Source organism: Teleopsis dalmanni, chromosome 1, assembly GCF_002237135.1.
Source record: "Teleopsis dalmanni isolate 2A chromosome 1, ASM223713v2, whole genome shotgun sequence".
Classification (NCBI taxonomy): domain Eukaryota; kingdom Metazoa; phylum Arthropoda; class Insecta; order Diptera; family Diopsidae; genus Teleopsis; species Teleopsis dalmanni.
The window spans coordinates 200,974,485-201,001,870 of record NC_051846.1 but is presented as its reverse complement, the minus strand read 5'-3'; the positions used below and the strand labels follow the sequence as shown (position 1 = coordinate 201,001,870).

At 29.4% G+C, this 27,386-nt stretch overlaps 2 protein-coding genes across 2 annotated transcripts; one reads left to right on the top strand and one right to left on the bottom strand.

The window, feature by feature from the left end:
* The first annotated feature begins 5,563 nt into the window (after window positions 1-5,563).
* On the top strand, window positions 5,564-24,505 carry LOC119671321 (phospholipid-transporting ATPase ID-like). Its single transcript, XM_038081901.1, has 21 exons — window positions 5,564-6,759; window positions 8,810-8,868; window positions 10,130-10,342; window positions 12,268-12,360; window positions 12,555-12,998; window positions 13,068-13,151; window positions 13,209-13,343; window positions 13,400-13,648; window positions 15,105-16,274; window positions 18,434-18,724; window positions 18,795-18,968; window positions 19,046-19,322; window positions 19,878-20,030; window positions 20,103-20,280; window positions 21,738-21,893; window positions 21,948-22,099; window positions 22,905-23,128; window positions 23,190-23,519; window positions 23,594-23,842; window positions 23,900-24,019; window positions 24,149-24,505. The coding sequence occupies exons 1-21, from the start codon at window positions 5,742-5,744 to the stop codon at window positions 24,437-24,439; spliced, it is 6,060 nt and encodes a 2,019-aa protein (XP_037937829.1). The 5' UTR covers window positions 5,564-5,741; the 3' UTR covers window positions 24,440-24,505.
* Window positions 24,506-26,491: 1,986 nt separating this feature from the next.
* On the bottom strand, window positions 26,492-27,386 carry LOC119671320 (cyclin-dependent kinase 7-like; the record flags this gene model as incomplete). Its single annotated transcript, XM_038081900.1, is given in 1 exon segment — window positions 26,492-27,386. A coding segment is annotated over 1 exon segment (857 nt), but the record flags the coding sequence as incomplete, so codon positions are not given.

Below are 27,386 nucleotides of genomic sequence, written 5' to 3'. Positions count from 1 at the left end.
TATATTTAGTTTATAATATAGCACACATAGACAAGTGTTTGCATAAATTAATCATTAACATTATTTACTAAATTTATTAAGCCTTACATTGTACATGTACTCACTACAAATTCAATTTACTTTCATGTAAATAATTTTAAGTTCAAATAGAATGTTATTGAAAAAAACACCCCTAATACACCTATTGTCTGCTTGTTAGTAGACAAATTTCTATCTCAAGAAATCATGAATTCAGTAAACTTTTTTTTTTTCTTAAACTTAATTTTATTATGTACAATCTATTCTATGCATGAATAATAAGTACTACTTATGACAATAACAATATTTGACTGACATGTACGGGACTACCCAGTGGTAATCACCGCCTTATGAAGAATTAAAATTTCTAGAATCTACTCGGCAAATCAGAAGTTGCGAAGCGTATTAGTCTATGAATGTTAAAAGTATCCCTCGTTAGGCCTGCGGCAAGGGGGTTAGGGTGAACTACCAGTCGTGAGTGATAGTTGTTGCTTACCTGCTGTATTAACTCGTACAATGTAGAGATGCCTAGATCGAGATGTAGGACGTCATTCGAAATAAACCATGGGGCGTCTGCGCAGATACGTTATATTTTTGATTGAAAAATCTGAAACATATCTAGAAGAATATCAGTATCTCAAGCGAAGAAATCATAAATTCAGTAAACTAACTGAAAAAAAGGTACCACAGCAAACCAAATGCTGTGAAATTTTACGTAAGAAAAATATATAGAATAGGCAAAGTTGATGGTAGCATATCTTACAAAGGAGTTAAACACTTAAACCTTAAAAAGACGATATATATGTTATGAAGTTTTTTTCGTTGTTTTATAGACCACTGCCTTATTTTAATATAATGCATATAGTCTGTAATACTTACACAGACGATATCGAACAGTCGCTTGAGAAACGTTGAACTTAGATTTTATTAGATACATTTTTACTTAGCTTAAAGTTTAAATTTTACATATAAAGAATATTATAATTTACTGTAATCTAATTTATTATTATGTTATTTCTTATTATTTTGATTATTATTATCTCTGATTATTATTATCTTATTATCAAAGAATTGTAGTATCTTAAATTTTCACACGTCCTTAGCTTCATTCCACAGAGCCACATCTAATAGGTTTATATGCTTACTTAATCTTTTAATTGAATAATACAATATCCAAACATTTCTTTATTTAGAAATATCTAAATTTATATGGATACAATCGTAAGCTAGAAATCAGAATACTTGTGCAATTATTCTAAACATATTGGATTAAAATCGTGGTAGTATTTTTGTCTAAGCTGCATTTGTTTTTGTTTTTAGCTACACTTCACAACTGTCTTTCATAACTTCAAATTGATGTTAAAATAACTTTATTACTCAGATTAAATTCAGGTTTTCTATCCAGCATACCGAAAGTGACACAGGTGACTTCTTTCGATATAGATTAAGAGTAACAAAGGTATTAGACGGACTTCGCTCCCTCCTAAACGTAAGCCTATACGTCCTATATCCAAACATATATCCCTATATCCCAACGTATAGCTTCAATTTGTACCAGCGGCATTCCAATATAGGCATTATACTAATACATATGTTAAGAACATCTTGTTGTTAATCCTTAACGGCAGGTAATCATGTTAATGGCCTATGGGGTCTGCCTATAAGATAATGTTATGTTAGCATAGTAATTATTATTGAGAATAAAGCACAAAGAACTAATTACATTTTCTGTTCTCTTTTAAATATGTAAACCCTGTTAGACATCTAATATGTCATAGGTATTCTTCGCGTCAATACACTATTACATTTCGACTGATTAGAAATGTTGTACTATCCTCATGAAAACTTTACTGTTTAAATCATATAAAGAGTAAAACTATTTGTGTTAAGGGTGTTGAAAGCTTTGGTAAAGCCAAGTCATTTTTGTGTGTATTACACACAATAATGCACACAAAAATATAAGTGCTTCGAAATTAATATTTCTCTATGATGCTATTAAACAATACTGCAACAAATAAATTTAAAATAATACCATTTAATGGCTAAGATATTTGCTTAAATAAAAACTTGTAAACATCTAAAAGAAAACAAGAGAAAATTATTTTAAAAAATGCCAAAAATGTTACTCATACACCACGTTGCTCATTTACCCACAAACGTTTGTTGAACTGCAGTTACTGGCACTTGGCCAAAATAATTCAAATACGTCAAATAATCAAGAAAAAGTAATAAATAAAAACGCTTTTATGCTCAAATTTCGATGACGGTGCTTGGTAAAACCATTTAAAAGTTTACTATGGTTCATAGTGGTTGCGGACAAAGCAGTTCACTTGCTTTACCGACTTGACCTATTTAATTACCTGTCATTACCTAAACATTTGTTCTTGTAATTTTGCATAATTTCTTTGGTGAAAGAAAATTAAAAGCAATAAAAACATTATCAAAACGTATTCCGAAGTACCTTTCATGTCAGCTTGACATACTGTTTACCGGTAAAACAATACTCGTACAATAGCAAAAGCGACAACAATAGCAATAACAATAATTGTATTAATATAAACAATATAGCAACAAATTGTTGTCAATTTTTTATCAAAATTTGACACCTGCGTGGCACAGTTAATTATGCTGAGTTGTTTGTTTTATGGTTTGATTAATTGAGTTACATTTTTTCTTCATTGTTTATATTTAAACGTACTTAACCAAAATTAATTTGCGAATTAATTATATTTAACAAAAAAAAAACGGTCATAATGGTCTTGCAGACATTTAGACACTTAACATTGAAAAAGTGGGTGGTTATTGGTATAATAGATTATATAGATTTTTGAAGGAAACATATTTCTGGAATACTAAATATATTTCTGGAATAAATAGAAATACTATTTGTTTTCCTTTTAAGTTGAGAATAATAGAATAGTACTTACTTTATTAAACCGAAACACACCATCACTGATGCGACACTGATGATCTTAATAACTCCAAATGCAAATCAGACAAAGCTAGATTGATGGTTATTTATCTCACCAGTTCTGAGTTATCTCAAAAAAGAGTCTATTTAAGGTAAAAGAATGTTAGGAGGAGTATGAAACTTCAGTCACATTCCTTATCAGCGTCAAGCTTTGATTTAAATTAGGCGGAGAATACTTGTTCCGCAGATCTTTTATTAGAATATACTAATTCTAACCAATATTTGAATGATTGTATATATTCTCTTTGGTTAGGGTCATATGTTAGCACAAATAAATCTACTATAGTCGCAGCCCTCTGCATCACTGAGAGCCCTCAACACTTATTTTCTATTTTATTGTATTCTAGAGTGTATACTATGTGACTGCTAGACAAATAGGTTTTCGCTAATTATATTATTTTTTGAGTTTTTTCAAGTTTATTTTATAACAAGTCATGTTTTCGATTTGTAAATCGGAAATTAGCCCTTACTTACGGTATGAAAGTCTGGATGATAATAACAGCCTGGGAAGTTCAACACATATGGATCTTTTAAGATAAAATATGCTGACCAATTAAATATCCAAAACTTATCGGTTTTGGAATGACTATAAATTTCAAGGCGTTTGCAATAAACATGAAGTGAATGTTGGGTGAGACAAAAAAAATACCAAATAAAAGGCAATATAGTTATGATACAACTATGAACTTCGGAACATTTGCAATGTTGTATCAATAGAAGAATACTGAGAATTATCATCTAAATGACAATTATACTCCACAGATGGACATAGAAATATATGAACAAGTAAAGTAAATATCACTTTAAACTATAATACCATTTGGTATGAAAAAATCACTATGGTTTGTGTGACTAGGTTCATAATGTGGTGAAGGTAAATAATTGTTTTACCTCTAGTCATGCTAGATTCAAACAATACTTCCAACAACTAGAGCCCCATCATATCAAATATAATATTTAAATACAGATTGCTTCTTCTTATATCAATATGACTATCCACTAATAATTCATTTTGTATTCCTCAAATCTTAATGAACTAAACATATTGTTTATTAATTTGTAGTGTTTGTTTACGTATTCATTAAGGAAAAAATGTTTGTTGCTATACACAAAATAAAAAATTTAATTGTTGAAAAACTGCATTGATATAATTTCTATATAACGTTTCATGTGATATAATTGCATTCGAGAATAAATAAGATTATATTTTTTAATTAAATATAATTGATTGCTGATACCTGAATTAAATGAAGGAAATAATAAGTAATCAAGATTAAATCAAAGATTTGCGATTTTAATCCATTTGTTATTTTTTTGCTTCAATAAAGAAAAGTTCTTGAATACTTGCCAGCATTATTATAAACTATTGTGATTAAAACTCTAGAACATATACATATATACTAATTCATTAAAGAATATAATATGACAAAACCATACCATTGTAATTAAAGGGTCTAGTACATATAAAACCAACTAATATGTAAGTAATTAGAACGAAATTGACATAATATATATAAAAAATATATATATTAAAACATAGATATATCTCAAGAATAAACAAAATATATAGACTTTAACATACTAGAAATTTACTAGAATTCTTAGAAATTGTTAGGATGTTAATTAGAACGAAATCGACATAATAAATATAAAAAATATATATATTAAAACATAGATATATCTCAAGAATAAACAAAATATATAGACTTTACTAGAAATTGACTAGAATTCTTAGAACTTGCTAGGATGTTAATTAGAACGAAATCGACATAATAAATATAAAAAATATATATATTAAAACATAGATATATCTCAAGAATAAACAAAATATATAGACTTTATTAGAAATTTACTAGAATTCTTAGAAATTGTTAGGATGTTAACCTCTCAGTTACATATACAATATATATGTATATATATAATCTTTAAAGTTCTTACATCGTCTTGCAACATCTTCCTACTATCTTTAGAAGAAGTTATAAATATCATTTGTATTATTAGTTTATCGTATCTAATAAGGTTTCAACTTGTTAGAATTTATTTCTAAAACTTTATCGGTACTTTTCAAAGTCTAAAGATATCAAAAAAAAAAAAAACAAAAACTTGCATTTTTGAGAACCAAAACAAATTAAAATAATAATAATAATATTTAAATGAAATAAAAATCATATATAAAAAGTTTTCCATCAATCAAACAGAAAACAAAATAAAGTGTGGAAAAGGCTTTTATCATATTAAAGTGGGTGTCGTCAGGTGGGCGGTGGGTCAACCGAACTGTGAACGCTCTTTCAATAAAATAAAATTTTTTGTGGCTCAGTAAACAAAAACTTCGTCGGTTAGCGGGATGTAAGTCGATTCGTTGCGAAACGCATAAATTATAACTTTTTGTGTATAATTAAAATAAAATCCTCAAATTTAAAATACTTCATTTTTTATAGTCTTTCGTTTGTGTGAACCGAATAAAATTCTACGAAATCAAAAGAAACATGTAAAATGCAAAATTGATTTACGGAAAAAAATAAAAAAATACCTTAAACAATTTTATTAAAATTAAAGGAAAAAAATAAACAAAATCCGAAAATGTTAGGCAAAACAACTAAACTGGAAATTTTCTCAATTTTATTTTTCCTGTTGTAACCGCCGGATATACTCGTAAACAATGAAATATAATCCATCTTTGTGCACGAATTTTACAAAATTTATTTCAAAAAGTCAATAAGAAATTTAGTGTTTGCATGGAAGTGTTTGTGAAATGCCAAACGGAAGTAAGAAGCGACCAGATACGCTTGAATTAGAGGTGCTCGGTAGTCATCATAATGAAATATCCGATGATGAAACTGTTAATAAAGAACCACGTACATCAAATACACTAAACAATAAATCCTCAATCAATACGGATACCAAATTGCAAAATGAAGAGGAAACCGTAACCACGACACGACGACGTTGGTTTCAATTTGGGCGCAAAGCTCATAAACGCTCAACATCAGCTGACAGAAAGCGCAGCCACAACACTGCCCCCACTTTAGCAAAGCCAGAAGCAACAACAATCGCTAACTCCACCAACACAATTACCACACCACTAGCAAACTTGCCAACACATCAAACAATACCGGATGTTGCTGCTGTATTGCCGCGCAGTAATTCCAAAAAACGTCGCAGTAAAACACAAAGTGAAAGCCTCTATAGTTTAGCTACACTAGCACAAACTGGCGAAATCCAAATACTACAACCGCATTCTGCACCGAACGTGCACAATAAGCACGATGATTCATCCGTGGTATGGACGCCACCACAGCAAATCCGTCCGAATTCAGCAGACAATATTATATCAGTTGCGAAAGCAAAGGATGCTGAGAGCACTTTATGTAATCTAGAAGCACAAGAACAAAAATTTCTAAACCCTTATGGATTTCGTGATACACGTGAACAAGTTTTATTAACAACGGAAGTTGAAGCAGAAGATGAAATTGATGATCCACAGTTTTCACGTAAAAATGTGGCAACTGGATTTTTTGCTAATATTATGTCAATCTTCAGTAAATTGGCAATTTGGAAGCATAGTAATTGTTGTAGACGTCGTTCAATAGCCAAAACCAATGGTAATGGAAGTGAAAGTATTGCTACACGGAAAAGTTTGAATGCCAGTTCGGACTTTGAACAGTTCTCAGCTACTCCTGGCGGCAGTAGCGTCTTTTCAACTGCCAAAGAAAAAGGGATAAAACGGCTGTCGCAAATACGGCGTCGACGCAGTTCTTATTACTTTTCTGGTAAATATATATTTTTATATTTGAAAGTAATTTTTATTATTGAAGTTAACATACAAGTGAAGTAAACACTCGAGCTACTATAAAATACATAAAACAAATCATTTTAATGTCATTGATAAATATGTTTTATGGCAGACTTTATTTTATTTTTCTCATATATATTTTTTATATTTTTCTTAACACTGCTTAACACATTATAAGTAACAAAACTTAATTTTAAAAATTAAATAATTTTAAACTGTATTCACACAAGAGTTTTCTTTGTAATTTTAGCTGTCAAAAATATTTGTTTTGCATTCAAAGCAACAACTATTGACAGTTAAAATTACAAACATGGCAGCTAAAATTACAAACAAATCTCTCGTGTGAATCCAGTGTTACTCGTGCTGAAATTCAATAACAGTTCATTAATAACTGCTTAGTACTTCTTAGCCAACCTCGGACGCTAGCATCCTTTGAGTTTTGCTGCCAAATTCTTATATTATGGTTGCCACAATTTATTTTTGGCATCAATCATATAAACAAGTTATTAATGCCATTAAGAATATATGATTTACTGTTATTGATGTTGTAATAGATGTATGTATATATATGCATTAATGCATGTAAGTAAATACCACAGCTAAAAATAAAAAATATTATTTTTTAAATCGATTTTACGAATAAAATAATTGAAAAATGCAAAATTTTATTAAGATCGAATCAATTTAGCAGAATTTTATTGTTACGAATACAAAAAACAACCTTATCTCACTTTTTAAAATATCCTTTAAAAGCAAAGATGAAGCTTAAAATAGGTTAAATACGATTTTTCGCTACTACGTTCCTATGGCCAGACTCTCGCCTTTATAAATGCTTCTTGACCATTCTTGACCAAGCTTGACCATTCTTGTATTAATTATTACAAGATTCTTCTGCCGATTATTACGAGGATTTGTGGATTGAAAACAGCTTTCTTACCTAATTGATTAGGACTCGTTCCTATTCTCACATGATTAAACTGAACCCTTGAGTACTTTAATTATTATTAGGCTTATATAAGGTAGTACGAGTATCAACTTTATAATCACTGATTGAACTGAAGTGAAAGAAAAGTCATCTGCGCTTAGAAAATCAAAAATCTTGGTATCACAATTCATACCCAATATTCTGATATTTGGTAGTTTCCAAATATCATTCAGCGAGCTAGAGCATAAGCGCATTAAAGAGGTGTCTGGAGAGCATATGTGAATAGACTAAGTTCTTGAATAAGCAAGTTCTTGCTTATGCCTAAATATTTCAGTTAATTTTACAAATGGAATATCACGGATTTTTTTATACTGATGTTTAAGAGTTTACAATGATTTTCTTTATATTGATACATATCTATTTTTGCCGCTACTTTAATTCAACTCCTTATTCTTTTTATAAAAAAATGTTCCAGTTTCTCAAATACGCACAGAGATACACTTGAGTACTTTCGACTATCCTTAAAATTTTGAAATCAACATTGCTTTGAAAATATCTTTTCAGCTTACTAATTTATTTCTTTAATATACTAATAATAATTTATTGGTGTACTTTTCAATGATAGTTTAATACTTTTGGTCTTCATCGATCTAATAAAACAATTTAATTATTCTTGTATTCATAATTTCATTATAGGTAGTTTTCTCTTTTATTACTTACTTCGCCAAAGTAAATTTTTTAAATACAAAATCGAAGAATAGGCATAGTTTCTAATGTAAATGATTGAAAAATGTTGTTAAAGAATCAATTTTTCTTAATTAACTTGAAATTATTACAAAGGTCATTTTTTTGTGCATATTCCGTACTTTTTTCTCGAATCACCCGAAATTGTACGACTCAGCTATGATCCTGTTGAAATATAATGGGTCGCATACTCTCTATGTATTGGTAACTCTACATGATATGATTAAGATGAATAGTCATATTACGTGTGTATTGAATCCTTCCATGAGCTTCTGTCAAATATCCTGTAAATCAATCAGCTTACCTTTCATATTTGAAATGCAATATTAAAATTTGTATATCTTTTTGTTTCTTTCAGATAATGAACGCAGAATACGTGCCAATGATAGAGAATTTAATGCCCAATTTAAATATGCTGTAAGTACTTGTAAAAATATTTTATTTAGATTAAAAAGTATATTTATAATATAATTTTATATATTCTTAAATTGACATAATAACATGCTACGTTTTATTTGTTACATGTATACAGTTTTACACAAAACTTTCAAATATAGATTAGAAAAAATAGTGGTACAGTTCAAGATCTATTGTTTATATGTCCTTTAGACACGATGCATAACACTATGCTTGTCTGGCCCTGGGCTCGAATCTCACTATAATTTAGTATCAAAAAAAAAATATTTAAAAACTACCTGTTGGTTCTCACTCAGGAATAGACTTTGAAGAGCTCTATAATTCGCAAAACTTACACTACCATTTAATTCTGTGTGGTATCACTAGAGTCTAATTGGTCTATAAGCCAATAGATCGTGGTTTACGGCAACGAAACTAACCTAACCTAACTCATAAGTTCTTTATTAGTTTTCAATATGGATTCAATAGAGCTTTCGAATATTTACCAAAATATATAGTAAAAGACTCTTTTACCATGAAACTAGATTATGGTTAGTTTTTTACCAAGAGTACATCACTCCTAACCAAAAAAAAATGCCTAAACTCGTTGGCAAATTATAAACGTGTTAAGCGATATCTTAACTTACGTTAAGATCTTAACAAGATATATTTACTTTAGTTGACAAAATGTCATTTCTGTCATAAAATAAAATTTTCTGTTGGAATTGAAGACCATACCACAGTAAGCCTACGAAAAATATAAGAAACCCGATGGCGCCTATGGTTGATTTTTTGTTTTATTTAATATTTCCCAATACTTTGTACACAGAATGAAGACTGCCAGTAACATGGATTAAATCTAATCGATTGATACGTAGACATACGTTATTAAATTTAGAATATGCTTATCTCAATGATAGCGACTATATTTTATCGGCGAAAAATTTTAAGTACAGGGAATCTATTATTTTATTCTTATTTAGATATCTTTTCACTATCTAATCTCAGAGTAATCACTGACCACACGAGGCGGTACGCAGATCTTAGATCAGTCATTGAATAATCACGAAGCTTATGAGGAATACACAAATTAGTCAGTGAGATGGGTGGGACTCTGTACAAACCTCCCAACTATCAAAGAGTAAAGGTGCCCAAGGTTTATGCAAAAAAAAATATTAATTATTAACTAAAATTATATTGTACTTTGTTAATATTATATGTTCAAATAAATTTTATATATAAATATATGTATATAATTTTAATTTCATTAACCAATTTTCAGGACAACTTCATTCATACATCGAAATACTCGCTGCTGACGTTTTTGCCACTTAATCTTTTGGAACAATTTCAACGTCTTGCCAATTTTTATTTTCTTTGCCTTCTAGTACTGCAACTGATACCAGCGATATCCTCACTGACGCCAGTAACTACGGCCATACCATTAATTGGCGTACTAACGCTGACAGCTGTTAAGGATGCCTACGACGACATTGTAAGTATCTAAAAACATTTCAATTTTCCCTATTCGTTGCCTGGCCCGCCTTCCGTTTCAAATTTCCTCTGCTAATTTTAAACGTTTCCGAACTTAACTTGGTACTCATCTACCACCTTCACGTCATGTTGTTATTCCGTCATGCTTACATGTGGTCTTTTCGTTAATCATGAACACAGGCTATGACATACAAGTCTCTATGCCTCTATGCATGCGAGCTAGGAATGTGGTGCATTTGCTCGTTGTCAAGGCACTTATTTCGGGGCTCGTGACTTTTTCTGCTTTGCGCGCTTTTGACATTGACTTCTTCTGTTAATGGCAATGTGGAAAGGATTAGAATAGGCAAACATTAATGAGAATTTTTAAAATGATTTCATAATAAGTTTGGACAATAATTTGGAAAAATTTATTAAAATTTAATTATTATTTTTTTTTCTATTTTAAAAAGATTTATTTAAGAAAATATTTATTATTATCGATCCGTTTTTGTTTATAATAAAATAAAAATGTATGTCCTACTAATATCGAGGATATAGTCAGAATACTGGGCAGGGGCGCAAGGAATAGAACTCCCCCATATAAACAGAAAAGCAAAAAAAAAAAGAAATTTTTCCCTGAAATAATCAATAACGTTCAGCTAAATTTCTCTTTTTCTATTATTTACGAATATAATATTACTAAAAAAATGTCATACCCAAAACTTTCTAGTTCATATTCATGCTTCTACCGCTCTCCTCGGTCCATCACATTTAATGAATAGTCATTATCTCATGGATCCTATTTTCAATATACCATAAAATATGACATAGGACACATATATGCCGTCTCCCTTTACTATGTCTATAATTAATGCTTTTATCAATATATTCTAACACTTGCAGTCTAAACACTATATACGAACTATTCAACTAATAGGTGTTTTTATATCTACTAAGAATGTACATATCGCAAATAGCTCTATGGACAGCCCAAAATATTCAATTGGTTAAATTTTAAGAAATTTTTACATTTTAAAATTTGGATAAAATGAATTATTATTATTTATTTATTGCATTTTATTCTCAATGTTTAATTTTATTAAAGGAATGTTGAATTCAGCTGACTTATCCGAATGGCTCGTTTTAAATCAGCATACGTCCCGCTAATTCTGCCAAAAACTCCATCCATGAAACTACGTCCATAAATTTTAAATTCAACATGAAAGAATCTGGTTTTAATTTCTCTCTTGTATAGTGCGTGGAGATTATATCATTACTATAATGGCTATACTTGATACCACCTTTCATGCTCCGAACTTAGCATATACTCCATAAAAATTATCAACCGTAGGGTTCCCTTCAAAAGCAACACTCAGGCTATTCCTCACTGCACTGTACGTTCTAGTAATAATAAAATAAATTGCTCCATGTTCAATATAAAAAAAAATTGTATCTTTTATCAAGAAATAAACTTTTATTGAAAAAATTATAAAGTTCCTTTTATATAATTTGATACCTTCATATAATTTATGAATACACTCTAACAGTAAATAAATATGTAGCATGCTACATTTTAGTTTAGAAAAATATCGCATGTTACTTGTATACACATATGTGCAATTCTTTCTTAAAAAAATAATATAAATTTATAATTGTTGAAAATATTTAAGAGATTCCAACTTTTTTGAGGAATATTTATTTGTTATTTATGTCATCAGTTTTTGGGTTGTAAGCGTCTATGTTCTTATTATTATCCAAAATAAATTTTTAGTAGAGTTTTGCTATTTTAAAGTTCTCATTAGGTTTTTTAGTTTCTAGTTTAAAATAATTATCCTTGACTTATAGTTAAAATCTTTTCACTGTAATTGAAAACTTTTAACCTTGACTATAGCAAATAAAATGAAAGTGAAAACTATAAATATTAATATAAAATTACGTTATTTATAGCAAAGACATCTGTCGGATTCACAGGTGAATAATAGAAAATCCAAACTACTTAAACATGGAAAATTGGTGGATGCAAAATGGTCAGGAGTGCAGGTAAGAGTATAGCTACCACGGCAATGGTATATACATAAATAAATCTCTATCTATTATTAATTTATTAATTAATTATATTAATTTATTTTCAAAATTTATTTCATTTACTGACTTTTTAATTTTATTAAATTTGAATTATATGTATTCATTTAAAATATTTAAATTAAATTTTATATATATAATAATTTTTAAAGGTTGGTGATGTCATACGTTTGGAAAATAATCAATTTGTCGCTGCGGACATACTCCTGTTAACAACATCTGAACCAAATGGCTTGTGTTTCATTGAGACAGCTGAGTTGGATGGCGAAACGAATCTTAAGTGTAAGCAATGTTTAACAGAAACCGTAAGAATGGGACAAGATGTTGAGCAACTATGGACGTTCAATGGAGAAATCATATGTGAGAGGCCAAATAATTTATTGAATAAATTCGATGGCACATTAATATGGAGAAGCCAAAGATACGCATTAGATAATGAAAAAATCCTTTTAAGAGGCTGTGTACTGCGTAACACGCAATGGTGCTATGGTGTTGTGGTCTTTGCCGGCAAAGACACCAAATTAATGCAAAATTCTGGTAAAACACAATTTAAAAGCACTGGCGTTGATAGACTATTAAATTTTATTATAATTGGTGTAAGTAAATTGATAAAATAAATTTTACACACTATCACTAAATAGGTCAATTATGTATAATACTTGCAGATTGTACTTTTTCTACTTTCTATATGTGCATTTTTTACCGTAGCTTGTGCTATTTGGGAAGGTATGATGGGCCAAAATTTTCAGGTAATTTAAAACTTATAAAATTTATTATTGTAAATAAATAAATTTTATTATTTTTAGGTGTATCTGCCTTGGGAAAATATAATTCCTAAAGATATAGCACAAGGCGCCACCGTTATTGGTTTGTTAGTATTTTTTTCTTATGCAATTGTTTTAAACACTGTTGTGCCAATATCTCTCTACGTTTCAGTAGAGGTAAGCTTACTAATTTAATAATAAAAATTAAAATTATTATCATAAAAATATTTTAGGTGATACGTTTCGTCCAATCATTTCTTATAAATTGGGACGAAGATATGTACTATGAACGTACGAAAACACATGCCAAAGCTCGTACCACCACACTTAACGAGGAACTGGGACAAATACAATATATCTTTTCGGATAAAACCGGAACATTAACACAAAATATAATGACGTTCAATAAATGCAGTATTAACGGACGCACCTATGGTGATGTCATCGATATGCGTACCGGAGAAGTTATCGAAATAACAGATGTAAGTTCAAAATTAATAAATGCTAATAATTTACTTTTTTTTGTTTATTGAAGAATTTAATTTAAGAAACAACGCCTTATTAATCGGTACTACGCTGTTAAAGTTTTCTAATATTCTTAATAATTTTTGTATATTAATATATTTAAAATTTTTGGTTATACTGATTAATGATAATGATTAAGAAATTGGTTTATAGCTGTCGGTTATAATAGTTTACAAATATTTAATTTGGTTATTGTGTTTTTTTTTTCAATTACTTAAAGTTGTTGAAGGTACAAACCAAGTAGAGTATATAAAACTCTTTTTACTAAATTTTGTATAATATAAATGAAGTTGATTAAAAAAAATCTCAAGTTACTTATAATTTCAAAAAGATTTCTTAATGTTTTGGGTAACACAAAAATAAAATATTATTAAGCACGAGTAACCTTATCTGGCGCAGGGGTTACCGTAATCAAGATGTAATTTCACAATAACAATAACTATATTAACTAAAACTGATCTTATACTTTTTAGCATCATAATGCATAGTCCTTAATCAACACATACATATAATATTGTAATCGTTCGGTTAAGAGAGCAAACAGTTCTCTTAATTGCTGGAATAGTACCGCCAGTCCCTTCGATATTCTATTGAGAAAGTTTCTATTGTACATTAACATTGTTTACTCGAAACTGAACAATATAAAAAATTTTAATATTTCTTCTTACAACAGAATCAATCATAGTTAAAAACATTTGTACAAACTTATTAACAACTAATAAGTCCAAAAATTCAATATGTTTTCTAGTCAGACTTATTCTTTTTAAAAAATTTCTTTTCATATAATGGTTCACTTATTGCTTTGGTAACAATTTATCATAGTCTCTTAAATGATTAGAGACTTCATAACTAATCTGTTAGTGCGAGAGAATAGTGTTGTTGTTTTGCGCACAATTAGAGACTTTAACAGGAGACTTGCTGTTATTTTCCACACTTCGTAGCAGCATAATGCAACTATTGATGTTTCTGCATAGTATAGGTTATAGTTCTAAATACTTGCGCATCATTTTCTATGATAGTATTACATATATGCAGATATTATATGCAATAATTTGTACATAATTTATTTTAAATGAGTATTTACTTTCTTTTTTGTGTGTTTTTGCATAGAGAACACATTTGCACAAAAAGTGTTCATCAGAATTGTTCATGTATTTAATTTTTTTACATAAATATTAAGTGTAAAATTTTGACTTCAATGTTTTTATTGCACTTCTACAGTCGTTATTTAAATGACATAAATTACCGCTAACACAAACAGTATCACATACTGAATAATTAATTCCCCACACTGAATACTCACCAATTTTCTCTTCTTATAACACAAAGCGAAAATTTCTCTTAGATGCTTGATTTTATTTACGATATATTTTAATTTTAAGTATAAAAAAAAACTTCAATTCCTTGTTGTAGAAGCAAAATAATCAAGAAACATGCAACAAAAGCACATCGACAACATTTTTAATACATAAAGTCGACGTACATCCGAAAACAGACTCCATATTAGTCGCGGAAGATGACGGAGTAAATACAACGACGAAAACATCAACAACAACACCAATAACCTCAACACCATCTCCAAATTTACCAATATCCGCACCATCAGATGTTGTCAATACTGCAAATAGAACTTTTGACGATTCATCGCCATCCATATTAGTCACAGAAGATAACGGAGTAAATACAATGACGAAAACATCAACATCAACACCAATAACCTCAACATCATCTCCAAATTTACCAATATCCGCACCATCAGATGCTGTCAATACTGCAAATAGAACTTTTGAAGATTCATCGCCATCATCATTAAATTCTAGTAATGCGGACATACCAACCAGTACGAAACGTAAAAAATGTTATTTTAATCGTGAAGAGTCTTTTCAATCGATTTCATCTGGGAACATCCCTGTGGACACTACACAAAAATCAACACGACGTCGTACAGGCAGCGAAAGTGAGAAAGTAATAGTTAACGATTTGCCAGAAAAAACACCATATAACTCAGTTAACCACAACAACAACAGCAACAATAACAGCAATAAAAATACATATAATGCCAACAAAAAAATGACAGCAAACGTCACTAGTAACATTGATGTAACTGATGAGAATGCAATAATAACACCAAAAACAACATTTACATCAGCACCTCTTGCACCCATTTCTGCAATTCCATTATATTCACCACCTTCATATCTGCAATCACCATTAAATTCACCACATTGTGCAATGCCCATACTAAATTGCTCATGTAAACAAATTGAAAAGCACCACTCCATTGCAACAAAAACAAATTACAAAGAAAGCACCAGTAGCAAAACAAACGCCAATAATAACAACAGCAGCGCCATCTACAGGGACACATCCTGTTGTACGCAAATTTATTTGTGCCAAAATGATCACACAAATACAAAAAGCTATAACAATATATATACCTGCACCAAAGTTAATTCTAAACACGATATCAGCACAACAACACCAAAAAACAACAACAACCGCACTAAAACCACCGATTTTATAGTTAACACAGACACTTATGCTAATAATTGGACTTATGCCACCACACATCAGAAAGTGCACGTATGCATGAGTTTTTATTTTTAGACTTTTATCTATGTATATATTATAGTATATATCTCTTTTAGTTTAATATCTCTATTATATTTCTACCCATACTCCACTATATAATTTTGACTACGAACTATTATGTACTCCCTATATTATGCTATAACTCTTTTATTTAGTATATATGTTAACATATCTCTAACTTTTGTTATAATATAAAGTACTTTACTACGTCTCCTTGTAACAATAATGTTAAGCACACCTTAAACGATTTATCTACTATTTATAAATAAAAATTTCCCTATAGATCCTCTTAAAATATTCATTTAAACTTGGCTAATTTCAGAAGTAACCCAGCCTATGTAACCCAGGTTGATCCATATAATCAAGTATGCTCGCCCCTGACAGCAGGGACAATACCGGCAGGTTTCTTTAGGTTACTACAACAACTCTTTGGTTAGTTTTCGTGGAAACACAGCATTCCTTTCTACACAAATAGATCGTTAACCTCATTTTATTCACACATAATTGGAGATAAGATTTTAGTAATAAGCTTTATTTCTAATTATAACTAACTTGAATAGTTAACATATAGTTAATAAATGAAACTGCTTTTGTAAGACTTCTATTTAGAATACCCATCAGTCTCATTAGCTCGTAAAATTTAAAAGCCTGAACTTTACCACAACTGTTTTTCTATTTTTTTCCTAAGTGTTCAAATTTGATATCTATTGTTCAATAATTTGCCAGCACCTCTACGAGTTTTATGACTCCAAACATCAGTTTTTCGTTGCCTTAACAGAACTTTATCAAAAATGTGAAATAGTTCTTCTCTAATATATGTATAATAATAAACTAAAAAGAAAATTGTTATTAAGTTCAGGGATTTCGCCCCCATTCATCGATTTAAAGTAGTTTTCGGAGTCCAATTTACTCAATAAAACCTACTTTATCGAATCTCATTTTTTCATTCGATATAAGATATCACCTAACCAGTAACGTTAACAGACACTCATTTGAGGGGAATTTTTTTAAATAATTTAATATTCTTATAAGATCTAGAAAGGCTGAAATGTTTGAGAAAGTGGTTGAACCCCTAAATATCCTCCCTTTCTCATTCAATACATCACTACGCTTAGTTAATTCTTTTGTTAATACATATTACATATATGCCATACAAGGTCCCAGCACGTATTTTACGGTTCGTCGCTGCAAAATCTCAAAGTTTCATTAGAATAAATGGATAGTTTTATATAGTAATAAATGAACATGGCAGGATAATGCTATCAGAACTCCTTTAATGATTTTGAACTTATAATGATTCTGATCTTAAATGAAATTGAGTTGAAAGTTCCTATAAGCAGTTTTGTTTATGATAGTCCTTATATATTATGACATTACAGCCTTCTCTGTTTCTTCTCTTAGTTCTAACAAAATAAGAAAATTTTATAAAATTTATTTTATGTATAACTATTTATGGAAATATCTAATTAAGTGCGCAATTTTAGCACCATTTAGAACATTACTACTCTTCTCAGAGTAGTAATTTATTTAATACCAAATATAGTTTATATTAAGAAAATAGTTACATTTAATTTTGACATAGATCGTTTAAATCTATAATTCATTAAATATAACAATAAATGTTTTCTGTAAAATATTTATAGCTTTTTATTTCTATTAATTCTTTTATTTAATTAATAATATAATTAGACTAAATTTTAATTTTATTATTTTTAATACGTAATTATATATCCTATATAATTTTTAATTTCCATTCATTTTATATAACTTTATTCAGAGCCGAAGGTATAAAAACCGTACTCTATTAGCTAAATTAAATCTTAAGCTGTAATATATATATGTATAACATATCTACCTATGTTTGAGTAATAATATGTACAATCAAAAACATATAACTTTAATTATCTCACCCTATTACAATTTACACTTATAGATAATAGATAAATAGATAAAATATTATTTGCATGCGCGCGCTTCTATTGTAAAACTATCGCTTTAATTAATATTCTTAAACATTGAACTCATCTTAATAATGGAATGGACTATATATACTAGTACTCTACTTACTTGCTTTTAAAACAAAAATGCTGAACTCAAAAACTTTATAAATCTATAACTTAATTTAATTTTTACTTTCACTCTTCTTAAAGGCTATTAAAAGTGTCGATTTCTCCGAAAATCCCGAATATGAGCCAGATTTTCGATGGTATGATAAAACTCTACTGGATGCAGTGCGCTCTGATGAAGAGCATGCACATAACTTTTTTCGTTTGCTGGCGCTATGTCACACAGTAATGGCTGAATATGTAGATGGCAGACTTGAATATCAAGCCCAAAGCCCCGACGAGGCAGCCTTAGTATCAGCGGCACGGAATTTTGGTTTTGTGTTTCGATCTCGGACGCCAAACAGTATAACCATTGAAGTTATGGGTAGAAGTGAGGTAAAATCCAATGGAATACATAAATTTATAACATAGTATTTTATTAATTATTTCACTTTATATCTATTAGGAGTACGAACTATTAAATATTTTAGATTTTAATAATGTACGCAAGCGCATGTCAGTGATATTACGTCGTGGTAATAATATAATTCTATACACTAAGGGTGCTGATAATGTGATTTATGATAGGTTAAGTACTAGTCAAGAAGATATTAAGGCACGGACTTTGGAGCATTTAAATGTAAGTTATTAACTGTTATTTTAAATTTATTATTTTATAATTTCAATTTTACGAGTGTACATGATTTTTTTTTCCAGAAATTTGCTGGCGAAGGCTTGCGTACATTAGCGTTGGCCGAGCGTAGACTTGACGCAACTTATTATAACAACTGGAATCAACGTTTTTTAGATGCTTCAATATCTTTAGATCACCGTGAAGAAAAACTTAATGTCATGTATGAAGAAATTGAAAGCGAATTGATGCTTGTAGGTGTAACAGCTATTGAAGATAAACTGCAGGATGGTGTACCACATACGATAGCTAATTTACAAGTAGCAGGCATAAAAATTTGGGTGCTTACTGGTGATAAACAAGGTAATTAAAGAAATTTTCACAAATTTATTATTATTTTTTAAATTTACTACCATATGGATAGTGAACAAAGTTCACCTACATAATTAAGTGACAAAGGGTCTCACCTTGATCTATAGTAGTTTTATTCAAGACCCAACCACGCGCACATCCCTGGCGTATCCCGTACAATCTTCCAACTGTAATCTCACTCAATCACATCATAACTGTAATTACGACTGTAATTCCAATTATAGTCATATATTTGTACTGTGATTCCTTTCATGTTTACTGCTGTATGCATCTTTACGTGTTACTATAATGATAACGATTGGTTATCTGTGTAGACGAGTGTTTCTGAATCGCATACCCTGCAATTTTTAGCACTCACACCAATTTAAGCTTTATTGACTTATGACTCCGCTCCAAGCGGGTGGCTGGATTCTTGCACTTAGACCTAAATCAGGTTGTATCATTAGCTCACACCATGCTTCCCTGTTCCACTTAACTCACCTCCACAATCTCGTTCAATTTCTTTTATGTTTTATGAAATAACACTACAATTTAATTTATTTACAGAGACTGCTATAAATATTGGTTATTCATGTCAATTGCTCACAGATGAGCTAGCGGATATTTTTATAGTTGATGGTAGCTCACTGGAAGAAGTTGAGAAGCAGTTACGTCAATTTAAGGAATCAATAAGAATCGTCAATAGATTTAGACCCACACGTTAGTTTATTGTTAATATTATATACCATAAATATAATAATCATATTAAATATTATTATTTATAAATTTTAGCGCTTGAGCCAGCTGTAAACTTGAATTTAAATGGTGCTCATACAGCAAGAAGGAGTCCCTCATCACCTTTGTCGCCATTTAGAGCGCAAATATCACCACCGCCAGCACCAGCGATATCGGTTGTTACATTTAGGTGGGATGAAGAGAATATTAAAGAAAATAGGGGCGAACCGGACAGGTAGAGGGACTCTAAATTATATATCCACATACACTCTTAAGAGTTATTACTTTTTTTCTAATTTTTTTCCCCGACTTTTTATTTAACTTTTCAATTCGATTATTTTCTTTTTTAATTAAATAATTTATCTATACAATTATTTGACTACTGTAGTTTTGGGTGCTAATACTGTTATAATTAAATATTCTTTTAACTTGACATATAATTTCATTCGATCTATAGCAATATTGATATGTTGATATGGCACAATCTATACATTTCGAGTTGCAAAAATATACAATAAATAAAAAATAAATATATTAGAACTTGAAGTAGTAAAAAATGTTATTAAAATATTATTAAACAATTGTCAAGTTTTACACTATTATTATTATCCTTTAAAAATAATTTAATATATGCTAGAATATATCGATATGTTAAAGTAAATAATATAGCGCTTTTATTGTAATAAAACTATTGCTACCACATAAGCCTCACACATAGAAGTACTCGTAATTAGGCAAATCGTAATAGCACCAATCTAAAAATAAAAAACAATACTTAAAATAATTTTATTTTATTGTAGTTTATAGACTTTAGGATATTGCCGAAAACTACAAAAACCGAGAACAGATTTATTATACAATGAATCATGTGCTTAGACTAGTATCCAACATCTATATTTTTTTGTAAATTATATTTTTGTTTCTTTATATTTTATTTATTTATAAAATTATTTTAAAATTTTTTCCAAATGGTTTTTTTTTTTTAATACTTAAACTTGATCACTGCATGATCAATAAATACTTCTTTCCGTTTACTTTAAACACTACTATGAAATGTGACTAATTTTTAAAAAATACTTGTTTTTAGTTTACTATATACATATATAGATTATATCATTTTGTGGGACAACCAACATTTTAAGCAATTTAATTATTTTTTTACAAGGATGAGATCCCCTCTATTGGTACTTGTTTCGCCCGGAAAAAATTGAGTCCGTATTTAAGTACATAAATATTATGATTTTTTTCTGCAAATTCAAATAAAAATAACATCAAATCATTAGTAAAAATCGTTTAACATAATAATGCATTGTCAACGCCATTTTTGTTAAATTTTTAATTTTTTTATATTTGAATTTGTAAAAATATTTTATTAATTTTTTTATATGTAAATTAATAGTACATACGTATAGAAGAAACTTTTTTGCACTCTATTTTCTAATTTGTAGATCTTAAAATATACAATCAATTTTTTCTTCCTTAAGCTTTTGTTATCATAAATAATGCTCATTTGTATTTAAACAATAAGTACAAAATGTTTAAACATATTTACATATGTACGTATATATAATCGTATGCCTTGCATTTACATTATAACATTTGTTAATGTCTTAGCATGAAACTGCATCATAAATTCAAATAAATTTTGAAACTCTTACTTAAATTGTGTTTCTTGAACATCATTTACTTTAGTGCGGAAGTGAGTGAACTCTACGATGGTCTCGAAAAAGGTAGCAGCGCTTCGGCACATCATTTGAAAGACGATTTGGCTGACGATAGCAGTGGGTTTGCGATTGTTATAAATGGACATTCATTAGTGTATTGCCTACTACCGGAATTAGAAGAGAAGTAACGAAGTGATTAACTATTATTATTATGACATAAATTGAATTTCTTTATTAGATTCTTAGAGGTTGCTTTACAATGTAAAGCTGTTATTTGTTGTCGTGTAACACCGCTGCAAAAAGCTTTAGTTGTGGAATTAATTAAACGTTCTAGAAATGCTGTGACTTTGGCAATAGGTGATGGTGCAAATGATGTGTCCATGATAAAAGGTAAGTTTATATTTTAGGATTTCCATATACAATATATATATGTAGAAGGACGTTGGATGTTATTTTTGCTATTATAACCGGAGCCCCTGACGTTCCTGTATAGAATAGAAAACATAAATGGATTAAAAAGCATATACATTGGTCAAAATAGGAAGTTCAAGAATATAAGAGAACTGAAGAGTGGTTGTAGGAAATGAAGGAGGGATAATAATGCGAGTAACAACCAATTAAAACTCGCGTTGGTCAAGATAAAAGAAGCTAGCCAGTTTAATAGAATGGAACCATAAAATAATGGGGTTAAAATTTTTAACTGTACAAACATCAGACAAAAAAATAAATTGAGAAGTGTCGAGTTACTGCACACTCTAAGACTTTGACGTTTTTTATATGTACATCCCGAAAAAACTTATTTATCCAGACTGCCAAGTGTCACTTAAATCTACGTTGTTGTATGTCACTAATTATTCATGACGACCCAGCAGTAATCACCACTTCCAAGATTCCAAAAACGGCCAGGTCTATGTCCCAGAGCCACTCGTCAAGTTCGACGACCAAGTGCCATTCCCCACACTCAAAAGGACTACATAAGCAGATCTCTGCGGTTTGCAACAGCAACAACCACTCCCAATCGGATTACAACGGAAACCAAGTGCCGCTCACTACTCCCAGAAGAACCAATACCAACTGTTCTAGGATGACATTATATATAATATAAAATTTCTTAAATAATTGTTATCGTTAAACAAATTTATTCTTTTAATGTCAAATATTCCAACTAATTAAAATGCTCTTACTCGCTTTTTAGCTGCTCACATTGGTGTCGGCATCTCAGGGCAAGAGGGTATGCAAGCAGTTCTCGCTAGTGATTATTCGATAGCACAATTTCGTTACTTAGAACGACTTTTATTGGTGCACGGTCGTTGGTCATATTATCGAATGTGCAAATTTCTAAGATACTTTTTCTACAAAAATTTTGCATTTACACTTTGTCATTGTTGGTACTCTTTCTTCTGTGGATTCAGCGCCCAGGTAAGTTATATATAAATAACCAATAAATAAAATTTGTTAATAATTGAATATATTTAAACAGACTGTTTTCGATCCGATGTTCATATCAGTATACAATTTATTTTATACTTCACTCCCTGTATTGGCTTTGGGCATCTTTGAGCAGGATGTGTCGGACAAACATAGTGTTGATTTTCCAAAACTTTATACCCCCGGTTTAAGAAGTCAACTATTTAATATAAGAGAGTTTGTATACAGCGTTCTACATGGCGCATTTAGCTCTCTTATATTGTTTTTAATACCTTATGGCACCTACAAAGATGGCGTATCACCCGATGGTACTATATTAAGTGATCACATGACACTCGGTGCAGTGGTCGCCACCATTCTAATTATAGATAATACAGCACAGGTAAACTAAACTGAATATTTAAAAACAAAAATAAATTTTATTTTTATAAATTTTATATTTTTATTACTGCATAGATCGCCATTTATACATCATACTGGACAATATTCAACCACATTACTATTTGGGGGAGTTTAATTTGGTATTTTGTTTTGGACTCCTTTTACAATTATGTAATAGGTGGTCCTTACGTCGGTTCATTAGCTATGGCTGTAAAAGATCTCACATTTTGGGCGACTATGATTATAACAGTTGTTGTAATTATGGCACCAGTTTTGGCATATAAATTTTATCTACTGGATGTATTTCCGAGCCTATCAGATAAGGTATGTAAACATCGATTTCGAAAATTAATCCATACTTTATACTACGACTTTTTTCAGATACGTTTCAAGCGTAAACAGGCTAGTCTGCGTTCCAGGCAATCCAGCAGTGTCATACGTACACCATCATCTAGGAGAGCAAGACGATCTTTACGATCTGGTTATGCATTTGCACATCAAGTAAATTTCGTTTCATATAGTATATATGTTTTCTATTAACGATTTAATTGATTTGATATACATACAAAATAAATTTTTACTAGTCTGTATAGAATATATGACTATAAATTTTTTTCTTTTAAATTATAGGAAGGATTTGGTCGTCTTATTACGTCTGGTAAAATTATGCGAAAATTACCGCAAGAATTTGCATTCCCACTTGGCTTGGGTAGTAAAAAGTCACAAGGCGCAACTTCCGTATCCAACGAAACAACAAGAGGTAATCAAACGAGTATCAATGGAGAGAGCCATAATTCGAGTATGGCAAGCGTTTTGCATAACAATGCAGGAAGCGGGAGTAATACCAGCGCAAAAATCGCCAATTCGGACAGCATCAGTCCACGAGCGCCGTACCAAGATTTAGACACAATTAACCTCTAGTCTACAAAGAATGTAATACATAAATAAGTAAATACTTACTATAAGCAATTAAAATTGAAGTCATCATTTTTTATTTTATACATATACATATAAGTTTTATGTATTGTTTCTATGTAGTAAAAAAGTTTATAATTTAAATCGTTATTTTTGTATTGTAATTTTTGATTGTGAAAAAATCAAATACAAAATACAAAAAGTAAACAAATTAGCTTTAAAGAAATAATGAAAACAATTATTTATATATAATATAACCTATACAATTTAAAACCAAAATATTAAAGATATCATTTTTATATTAAAAAATGGGCGGGGCTGTTATTCGATATACGTGTAAGATTCTAAATAAGCTGATTTAGTGACAATTTCATAAAAATTTTTAGTTGTAGTTGTGTTGAAAAAAATTTTTAATTTTAATAATTTTTAATTTTTTAGTTAAATTTTAAAATAATATACTTATAGACTATTAAGTCTATTGATCTATATGTGTATGGCTATTAAGAACATAAGTTGTTAAGTCCATGACTAAGTCACAAATAGAAAACTTTTGTTTCAAATGTAGAATAAATAATCTCAAAACTACGAAAAGTGCTAACTTCACAAAATGTATTTTTATTTTAAAAATTAAAAAATATATAAAAAATAATTTTTTTTAATTTTTAAATGCGCACTAAATATATTAATTTTGTGTTAGGAATATGCACTACATAAGTATTTATTTTATATTTTTGTTCATATGCAAACTAAATTTGTTTATTTTGTGTTATGAATATGCACTATATAAAATAGAAATTATTTTGTTTTAAGAAATACATGTGATTTATTTTTTAAGTTTTTAAGAGTTCAAATTTTATTCTTACTTTCATTAATTCAAAATATTTATCAAAGACTAATTAATTTTTTTTTAAATGTAGCTTCTTTTCTATATTTTTATAGTATTTCTTAGATTCTTAAAAATGAATCAAATTTAAAATGTTTAAAGTGTTCACATTAAACATTGAATATATTTAAATATTTATAAACTATAATTGATCTTTTTCGTATTAAATATTTTTTATAATTGAACTCTGCACAATTAGTCTTGAATATTGATCCAATTTATATATAGCTTTATATTTTACAAAAAGTTAATGGAAGAATTTAAAATCCAGTCCAAAAATAAAAACGAAGTGTACTTAATTGTATTGGAAATAAAAAATTACTTTTAAGAAGTATATTTATTTAAGGAAATGTTAAAAAAAAATTATTAGACAAAAATTCAAATTCAAAAATATTTACAATAATATGTTAAGTTATAATATAGCGAGTGTGCTGTGGTGTATACTTTGCTTTTTAAAATAATTGGTAATAATAATTCTAAATTTAAAACATTAAAAAAGTTTTGTCATAAATACAATGGGATATCTATTAGATTTTGTAATAAATTATTTTAAATTAAATAAAGAATTGATAAAAAAAGGAATTTAAAATTAAAAAACATGTTTTATTATTCCAAAAAGCACATAATTGTGTTTAGATTGAATATTAAACACAAAGAAGAATTTATAGTGTAATGTGTAATGATTGAATATATCGTTATATGGATCGAATATGTACACATCTCAAAAAGCATTAAACTATGTTTAAAATTACTTGTCATTGAATAAATGTACTTTATTTGAAGTATTAAATGCTTTCCGAAGTATTTAATTCAAACTTGAGATTCATGTAAGTTATGGATAAGCTGATATACTACTGTGACATATAATTCTCATATATGATTTGTATGAACATCTGTACTCATAAACGTAGAGTCCAAATTAACAAGTACAATAACAAGATCAAAGAGATATTTGTTTTTCTTTATGAAAAATATATTTCGCTCTTAATTTTCAATTGTATGTATTATCACAAACTAATTCATAAGCCATTCTCGACCTACCTCACTGACTTCAAACCCTGTTTCTTCCACAGTCTACAATCCAGTAATGAAAACAACTTTTAAAAAAATATACATAACCTACAAATATATATGTAATATTTTTATTAAATTAAGAATTATAAACATAATTTTTTATATTTGACAAGCATAAACAAATAACAAACTTATAAAACTAGAAAATTAATTTCTTTGAAGGTATACTCGCTCCATCCATAGCATCTATCAGTTTACGCTTTAATGAAGGCTTCTCATCAGCTATCTGCTTAGTTGTTGGTAAGGGTAGCTTATCTCCCGGAGTTGGCGCCGGTTTGTTATGAAAATAGCTCATTTTTAATGCTTCTGTGCACGTACACCGATTCAATGGATTTAGAGCAAGTAACTTTTCTGCTAATGCTATTAAATCATCTGCTGCAGCAGTAAAGATGTGTTGAAATGGAATGGACGGACATACTTTAAATTGCATAAAATCCGGTAATTTAGTTATACCTGGCCAGTCTTCTTCAGATGGTGTACCCAAAGCTTGGAAAATCCTTGTTAATTGATCTAAATCCGAATCGCCAGGCAAAAAGGGCACTCTTAATAGTAGTTCAGCTAAAATACAACCAACTGCCCAAATATCTACTCCAGTACCGTATTGACGTGAACCAAACAGTAATTCTGGCGCACGGTACCAACGTGTGACTACTTGATGTGTGTAAATTCGATTTGGCGAACCAAAAAACTTTGCTAAGCCAAAATCACCAATCTTTAGTACACCATCCGCGTTCACTAATAAATTATTTGGTTTCAAATCACGATGCAAAATCCAATTCATGTGTAAATATTCTAAGCCACGTAACGTCATAATCATATATGCTTTTATATTCTGATGTGATAATATGATGTTATTATCTTTAATTATGGTCTCTAAATCTGTATCCATAAAATCAAATACTAGAGAAACATTTGATTTGTGACCAAATACATCAAGAAGCCCAATCACATTTTCGTGAGTTAGTTCATGCAATAACTTAATTTCACGCAGTGCAG

Bases quoted from the DNA above. Each gene is read 5' to 3' on its own strand.
- LOC119671321 (XM_038081901.1), top strand. From the start codon at position 5,742: ATGCCAAACGGAAGTAAGAAGCGACCAGATACGCTTGAATTAGAGGTG. The intron at 6,760-8,809 runs GTAAATATATAT...TGTTTCTTTCAG, and splicing joins CAGTTCTTATTACTTTTCTG to ATAATGAACGCAGAATACGT. The intron at 23,520-23,593 runs GTAAACTAAACT...ATTACTGCATAG, and splicing joins TTATAGATAATACAGCACAG to ATCGCCATTTATACATCATA.